This window comes from Mustela lutreola, chromosome 1, assembly GCF_030435805.1.
Source record: "Mustela lutreola isolate mMusLut2 chromosome 1, mMusLut2.pri, whole genome shotgun sequence".
NCBI classification, from domain to species: domain Eukaryota; kingdom Metazoa; phylum Chordata; class Mammalia; order Carnivora; family Mustelidae; genus Mustela; species Mustela lutreola.
In genome coordinates, this window is record NC_081290.1 from 229293567 (window position 1) to 229302580 (window position 9014).

At 38.9% G+C, this 9014-nt stretch overlaps 1 protein-coding gene across 3 annotated transcripts in view; it reads left to right on the plus strand.

Moving 5' to 3' along the window:
- THAP12 (THAP domain containing 12) overlaps positions 1-8595 on the plus strand; it is a 28446-nt gene extending 19851 nt beyond the window's left edge. For 2 of the 3 annotated variants that reach the window (XM_059188510.1, XM_059188521.1), the window contains one exon: positions 120-3047. In XM_059188510.1, coding sequence (XP_059044493.1) covers positions 120-2053 — 1934 coding nt within the window. In that variant the 3' untranslated portion in view covers positions 2054-3047. Of the gene's footprint in view, positions 1-119; positions 3048-3559; positions 3658-8465 lie in introns of those variants that run through there. The other variant, XM_059188527.1, reaches the window with a different exon arrangement.
- Positions 8596-9014: the final 419 nt, after the last annotated feature.

Genomic DNA, 9014 nt, shown 5'->3' on the forward strand with positions numbered 1-9014 from the left:
TTGTGAATGTTGAATGGATGAGTTTGTGTATTTTAAGTATTTAACCAGTCAAAAACACAATTTGTTGTTTGTATGGTTCCTCCTGAGCCTTTTTATAAAATTAACTTTTTTTTTTCCAGTTGATGAAACTTCTGAACAGGTACCAAAACATAAAGAAATAAACAACAGCAACGCTCAGAATCCTAGTGCAGAAGAAGGGGGTGAGGAACAGGATGAAGATATTTTACCTTTAACCCTTGAAGAGAAAGAAAACAAAGAATACTTAAAATCTCTGTTTGAAATTTTGATTCTTATGGGAAAACAAAACATACCTCTGGATGGGCATGAAACTGATGAAATTCCAGAGGGTCTCTTTACTCCTGATAACTTTCAAGCACTGCTGGAGTGCCGGATAAATTCTGGTGAAGAGGTTCTGAGAAAGCGCTTTGAGACAACAGCAGTTAACACATTGTTCTGCTCAAAAACACAGCAGAAACAGATGCTAGAGATCTGTGAGAGCTGCATTCGGGAAGAAACTCTCAGGGAAGTGAGAGACTCACACTTCTTTTCCATCATCACTGATGACGTAGTGGACATAGCAGGAGAAGAACACTTGCCTGTGTTGGTGAGGTTTGTTGATGAATCTCATAACCTGAGAGAGGAATTTGTGGGCTTCTTGCCTTATGAAGCTGATGCAGAAATTTTGGCTGTGAAATTTCACACTACGATAACTGAGAAGTGGGGGTTAAACATGGAGTATTGTCGTGGACAGGCTTACATTGTGTCCAGTGGATTTTCTTCCAAAATGAAAGTTGTTGCTTCTAGACTTTTAGAGAAATATCCCCAGGCTGTCTACACACTTTGCTCTTCCTGTGCCTTAAATATGTGGCTGGCAAAATCAGTGCCTGTTGTGGGAGTGTCTGTTGCGTTAGGAACAATTGAGGAAGTTTGTTCTTTCTTCCATCGATCTCCACAACTGCTTTTGGAGCTTGACAATGTAATTTCTGTCCTCTTTCAGAACAATGAGGAAAAGGGTAAAGAACTGAAGGAGATCTGCCATTCTCAGTGGACAGGCAGGCATGATGCTTTTGAAATTTTAGTGGACCTCCTACAAGCACTTGTTTTATGTTTAGATGGTATAAATAGTGATACAAATATTAGGTGGAATAACTATATAGCTGGTCGAGCTTTTGTACTCTGCAGTGCAGTAACAGATTTTGATTTCATCGTTACCATTGTTGTTCTTAAAAATGTTCTATCTTTTACAAGAGCCTTTGGGAAAAATCTCCAAGGGCAGACCTCTGATGTCTTCTTTGCAGCCAGTAGCTTGACTGCAGTGCTGCATTCACTAAATGAAGTGATGGAAAATATTGAAGTTTATCATGAATTTTGGTTTGAAGAAGCCACAAATTTGGCAACTAAACTTGATATTCAGATGAAACTCCCCGGGAAATTCCGCAGAGCCCAGCAAGGTAACCTGGAATCTCAGCTCACCTCTGAGAGTTACTATAAGGAAACTCTAAGTGTTCCAACAGTGGAACACATTATTCAGGAACTGAAAGATATATTCTCAGAACAGCACCTCAAAGCTCTTAAATGCTTATCTCTTGTACCCTCTGTCATGGGACAGCTCAAATTTAACACATCAGAGGAACACCATGCTGACATGTACAGAAGTGACTTGCCCAATCCTGACACACTCTCAGCTGAGCTGCATTGCTGGAGAATCAAATGGAAACACAGGGGGAAAGATATAGAGCTTCCATCTACCATTTATGAAGCCCTCCATCTACCAGACATCAAGTTTTTTCCCAATGTTTATGCATTGCTGAAAGTCCTGTGTATTCTTCCTGTGATGAAGGTTGAGAATGAACGCTATGAAAATGGACGAAAGCGTCTCAAAGCATACCTGAGGAACACTTTGACAGACCAACGGTCAAGTAACTTGGCTTTGCTTAACATAAATTTTGACATAAAACATGATCTCGATTTAATGGTGGACACATATATCAAACTCTATACAACTAGGTCAGAGCTTCCTACAGATAACTCAGAAACCATTGAAAATACCTAAGAAACGTTTAAAGTAGGCTTTCTCTTATGTTTGATATTTGGAAAAATCTGTAAGAAATTTGAAAACATCTTACAGAAAAGCTGTCAGGTGTATGTAGGCCACTTAATCACTGAATATCTTGACATATTGACCTCTCATTGAGTATATTAGCCGTTGATAATCTGCCTATTTAAATGGCCCCTGTTTAAACTCATGCTTTGGAGATATACCTGTTCTTCCAGAAGATAGCATTGAAAGTGCCACATTACACTTCTGTGGGATTTCTGCTAGTGGCACTTGGGAATTGTTTTAGTTAAGTTATTTTAGACATAACATTTATTATCACTGGATCCAATTGTTGGGTATTGAGTTATCACTTCTTAGAAGATAAATATTTTGAAGAGGTATGGGGGGAAGGGATACATTTTAGAAAATGTTACAAGAAGCTCATGAGTGACCCTTGAGTAGTAGGAGTGTTAGTATGTTAAAATCTGTAATGGACAGTTCAGGGAGTTACCAGACAGAAACACATGAGCTTGCCAAGCAACGATTGCAGTAGAGATTTTGTCTTTATCAAATGAACTTAACAGAACAAGTTACAGTTGAAGTTTGAATGGGAGAGCCTCCCATTGTTCCACATTGGGTTGTTGCTGTTTACATTCCTTTGTTGAGCCTACATCTTCATAAGGTCTTTAGCCCGAGTATGTTGAAACACCTACAACTTCATAAGCTTTTTTGCAGGTATATGTTGAACACCTCTGTTCATGGTCAAGGCAGGATCAGAGGCCATGGATACTGACAACTGATGTGTCTGTTTTCCTCTGTCTTTTTCCATGACTATATCTACTGCCTCGTCTTGATTTATAAACAAAACCTGGAAAACCTACAGAAATAAGTTTTTTGTGGTTTATCTAGGAATAATACAGAAAATATTACTGTTATTTTTGGTGAAAAAGATCAATTTTGTATAGTTTATTTCAACTTAAATAAAATGTGAATTTTGTTTAAAGTTCAAGTATGTGATTTTTGGTGGGGGACAAAGTGAATTCTTTTGGTAAATTCTTTTTTCAAAAATATCACCTTTTCAATTGAAGACGGGACTTTTGGGGGCGGTGTGGTTTATGGTTTACTGCTTGGGGTATATAAATGACATTTTATTTGAGTAATTTCTAAATAATAAGGTTTATCTAACTGATTTTTTAAAAAATATTATGTGCTCTATGAGCCTGTTACAAATTTTCGGGGTTTGTGTAATTGTTGATAGCCAAAATGTAAATGAATTAATTATGCCGAGATGTCACTGAATTATTCTATGTTGGGATATGTTAGTGTTACTTGAGTTTCAGGAAACAGAGTGCGGAGCATTTGCAGAGTACAGTTCTTAATGATAGCTGGCAGTGTATTTCCCTGTCAGGACAAGGATGACAGATGTGTTAAATCAGGACACATTACCCATTCAGGTTTTGAAAAAGATAACAGAGTTTATCTTATAGCCAGAGTTCTAAGATGAGCCTCTGTCTTTGGCAGAAAGAACTGATCAGGTTCATGGTGGCAGAATGGTAAGGATGGAGACAGCTGGCCTTCAAATACCTGCTTCTATGGAGTTCTTAGGACACTTAAGAGTGGTATGACCTTGGAGCCCCTACGTGGGGCTCAGTCTTTTGGGTGTCTGAATTGGGCATGGGACTCTTGATCTCATGGTAGGTCTTCATCTCTCAGGGTCATGAACTCAAAGCCTGCACTGGGGTGGGGAAAGTGGTGTTTGTCCTTGGTAGATTGTTTGGCCTGGGTATGTTTCCTTAGCTCTAAAAAACACACTTATGGTTGTGCTGTGAAGGGTAGATAATTTATCATCAGTTACCTATGACTGCATAACAACATCCCCAAACTTAGTGGCTTCAAAATACAGTTCATTATTTCTCAGCTCTGTGGCTTGGTTGAACGGTTCTTTTGCTAGTGTCTTAGGGGCACTCTGCCTTCAGCTGGCAGATTGGCTGGGAGCTGGGTGGAACAGCTGGGTCTCTCCATGTGGTCTTTTGTCTTGGGCTTAGGGCATAGTGGTCAGAGTACCAAGAAGGCAGAGGAGGCAATAGCTTCAAAGGCTGAGCTTGAGATCTCACCAAACATTGCTTTCACCACATTCTTTTGGTCAAAGCAAGTCATAAGGCTGGCGCAGATCCAAGGGGTGAGGAAAAGACTTCTTGTCTTGATGAGAGGAACTGCAGAATCCAACCCTGTTTGCTCTCTATCATAATAATATACGTAAAACAGTCCTGCAGCTAGCACTGGGTAAGCTTTTAAGATGCCCATCATTTGTTTTTATAATCTGTATGTGTTCTCTAAATTGGGAATTTATTGAAAACCCCCAAACCTTAATTTGTTAAGGCACGTTCACAAACTGATATTTGAAGATAGATTGAGTCATTGGTGGTCTCCTCACATATAAAACATTGTTGCTTTTGCAAGATTAGATAGAAAGTGATAGGTATTGTGACTATTCCACAAATACTAGGTGAACGCCTGGTGTGTGCCAGATTTAAGTGCTAGCAATAGCAGATGCACTTTTCTTACTAGAGCTTACAGTTCTGAGTTGGCCCTTGGACTATAATTTTACTAATTTGTAACTATACATACACACACTCAAAGGTAAGTGAATCAAATTTACTAAAATTAAAAAGACATAGAGGGTATCTATAAAAGCCTGTTCAGTTTTTTTTAAATTCTATATTAAATCTAAACAGTTTGTGAAATATACTAGAAAATAGATTTAAGACATAGCAAATCTAATTGGAGAAATTTTTGCTTTTGACCTAACCACTCTTCAGTTTTTGGGGAAAAAAAAAAGTTACACAGTTGAAACATAACATAGGATTTGTTACCTGAAGAATAAATGTGAACAAATGCTTATAAGTAATTTTTGTGTAATGTTTATTTAATTCCTAACAAAAACCCTGAGGTAAATAGTAATTGATTGAATTGAAGAGACCCCTCTTGAGGCGAGTTCCTCTGCAGGAACTTAATTGGATCTGGTTTTTATTTCATTTTAGGGACAGCTACTTTCTTTTTTTTTTTTTTAAGATTTTATTTATTTATTAGACAGAGATCACAAGTAGGCAGAGAGGCAGGCAGAGAGAGAGGAGGAAGCAGGCTCCCTGCAGAGCAGAAAGCCCGATGTGGGGCTCGATGCGGGGCTCAATGCAGGGCTCGATCCCAGGACCCGGGGATCATGACCTAAGCCAAAGGCAGAGGCTTTAACCCACTGAGCCACCCAGGCACCCCAGGACAGTGACTTTCAAAGTGCTATTTGAAGTGAGTGATTCATAAAACAGGAAAGTTGTACTTGCAGTGTTTATTCATATTTATATGATACTTTACAGCTTACAGAGCACTTTGACGTATCATTCCAGTGCTCTGAAAAACTCAAGCAACTATTATCCCCATTTTTCAGTTGAGAAATTGAGCTCAGAGAGGTAAATGAATTGCCCCAAATTATATAGCTAATAAGTGCCAGAGCCGTGTACTTCAATCCTTCAATCTTAAAATTAATTATGAAAGCCACTTCATTCTTATGGTTTATAAAAGAAATATTTGCTTTAGGAATAGGCTCCTTTTATGTTCCTGCTTTATCCATTGCCAGCTTTCAGCACGGCATCTCTAGAATGTGCTCATTATAGTCGATGTAGATTCTTTTGGCGGGGGTGGGGGGGCTAGTCTGAAACTTCTGAGACTTCCCAAACTGGGTGTAGAAATGCTGCCACCTTTGTTTGGCTGCCAAGACACTACCACAAAGGACTGTAGATCCAGGTCCATTTATTTCATGAGAGTGGGTGCAGCTGTCTTCTCGCTGTAATCAAATGCTCCTCTGTAGCCAGCTTTTTGTGGCCAGAAAAAGCAAAGAAATTTTTAGTACAGATTAGCATAAAAATCTCTACTAGATCAGTTTCAGGAAACAATTACTAGCTTAGAAACAACAATAAGTGTGATCTATAGGTTGGTTAAAATGGCAGTTAATTTCCTTTTTAAAAAGGACTTTTTAAAATGTCCTTTATTTCTCACTGTGAATACTGTATAAATAGAGTACACTACCTGCCAATGTATTTGATTTCATAAATTATGTGGACAGGGTGAACAACAGACTTCAAAACTAAGTAGAGGTAGTAAATCTGCCCTTTTTAATGAGTTTGGATTTACAGTAGTAGTTTAAACATCTGGAAGTTTAAAGTCTTAATTCATTCCAAATGTTCAACGAGGATATGTTGCAAAGAGGATATTGTAATTGGAGGATCAAGAAAACTACTATTGGCTCAATCTGAAGCCTTCCTAATTTTCTATATATTCATTAATCACTTAAAACTTGAGGCTGACAGTTCAAAAACAGTCGAGATGGACCCAGATAACTAAGTTGGCATGCTTATAGAAGAGTAATTTTTAAAAGAGGGCATAGTTCCAACAAGGATAAGGTTTAAATGCTGCTAACATATCTAAGATACAGCCAGAGAGGGTGGCTGTGTTCTGTGCTGCATATGGGTATGTGGTGGGCTTTTTATAATTGTTCTTAAAACTGGACTGTGTTAGGGAGTCAAGGAGTCACAGGGGAGTCAAACTTTGTGACTTAGAAACTGTAATTTTGATTAATGCATCTTGTAGTCCAAGAATCTGCAGCCAGCACCTAGCATGAGACCAAGCATTCATTTAGAGCACACTTACTGAGTCCCTACTGGATGTTTGTTAGGTGTTGGTTTGATTTTCCTACAGCAAAAATGGCTGTGGTGGCAAGAGGAGTGGTTATCATTGTGGTAGCTGCTGTTAAGAGTGCTCACTGCCTGCAAGGGGCTGTGCTGAAGCACTTTACCTGGATTGTCTGGTTTCAGCTTACCACCCTGTGAAAACAATAGCATCTCCGCTTTTTTTTTTTCAGATGAAAACCTAGGAATTAGAAGGTCATGCAGCTGGTGAAAGTTGGAACCAGCATTTTAGCATGATGTAAAGATTTATGAATCTAATTTGTTGTCCCTTGTATTTGAGGCTTTTCATGCTAATTTCAAATACTGTCTTGAATGCCTGTAGTGGTCAGTCTCTTTAGCCCCAGGCAAGAGGCTAAGTGTCATGGATATAAAGATGAGAGTGAGGCGGAGCCCATGCCATGGGTGCCAGGGTAAATAAAACTGAGCCCATACTTTAGTGAGCTGAGTCACATGGGGTAGCCAGATCTGCAAGTCAGGATCTTCCAGGAACTGGGCTAAAGGTAGAGTATTGGTATAAGATCCTCCTGACCAGGGCACTTTTGAGAGTGTAAGGAAGCACTTTTACTAGTTATGCCAGAGTAGCATAAACTGGGACTATCCAGAGCAAACCAGGACTTAGGGTCACCCTCTCGAGATGAGAACCTGTGGTGTGAGTGGGGCAGACTTGAGGTGATACCGCAGGTACACTTGTCTCCAATCATTACCCTAATACCCTCACTGTCCTCCAGACCTCAGCTTGGTCGTCACTTTTCTGGAGGCTTTCCGTCCTTGAAATCTGAGTCAAGCAGCCCTTACATGTGCTCCCAGGCTTGCCTGGCTCTTCAATAGATGTAAGTCCTTGTGAGAATCGTGTGGTTTCTATGTGTCTTCCGTTTCAGCTGAGAGTAGGGGGTTGGCAACAAACAGCCTTTGCAGAAACCTATAAAAACAATATTTCTTTTCCCATGTATTGTTTCATTTAATTGATAATGGTATATAAAACTAAGCTAGATTCACCAACAATTGCCAATAAGTCCAGTTGGAATAGGTTTGAAGCCACCGAGAAATTGACATTTACTGAGTATATCCACCTTTGAAAACTGTGTGTCTGTGGGACTTTATGATCCTAAATGTTCTTAAGCTAGTCTCTTGATGCTCAATGAAAATGTGATTTGTCATCTTAATATTAGAAATGTACCTATATGCAGTTGGCCCATGAACAATGCAGGGTTTATGAGCACTGACTCCCCTGCACAATTGAAAATCGTGAATAACTTTTGACTCTTCAAAACTTAACCAATAGCCTCACTGCTGACTAGAGGCCTTAATGATAGCATAAAAAGTTGATTCACACATATTTTGTATATGTTATTGTATACTTTATTCTTATAATAGTACCTAAGTTTGGCTTAATTTTTATGGTATTTCTAGGTTATGCAGTTCATCTATGAATTTTTTCAAATTGTCTCAAATCTCCAAAAAATTCTCCAGTATGTTTACTGAAAAAAATTCACATGTAGTTGGAACCACGCAATTCAAACCTGTGTTGTGCAAGGATCAACCATAATGTTATTCATTTCCCCCCTCCTGACTAAGAGGATATTTCTTTTTCCAACCACTTTTACACATATTAAACTGTAAAACCTACATGGTAGAGTTAGGTCCAGAAGGAGTTTTGGAAATTAGGTAAGCAACCTCTCGTTTTACAGAGGACTGGACAGGACATCTTGCTCAGGGTGACACCACTCGTGGTGGCAGAGGCCGAAGGGAGAACGGAAGGATCCCAATAGTGTGGTGTTCTGTCATACCACATGGACGTAACTGAAAATGGAAAGCCTGAAAGAATTCTTTCTTGGCAGGTGAGTAGTGTCCACCCTTTAAACTGTTATTCATGTAAACCGTAATCCCATAAGTATGTCAGCTTTACAGGAGAGAGATTTATTAAGCAGGCCAGGGCTTGGGGTTAGTTCCTGGCACATTTCTGTTTTGTGTTACTGTAAAATTTTGGTTTTAAAAATGTTTTAAAAAATTTAAAAATGTTTAAAAATGTTTAAAAAATATTGCTTACATCTTTATTGGCAAATTCCTATTCTTGGTGTGATTATTTTTCTTCAGAAGAGGACATGTGGTTAGATTATGAATTTGCAAAGCCTTTTTCCTAAAAAAATGAGATGTTGAAAGCTTTCCTTATAATTGTATCTTGTGGGATTTGGACTTCCTTTTAGTAACAGCCGCTGCTATACGTTGAGCACTTACTA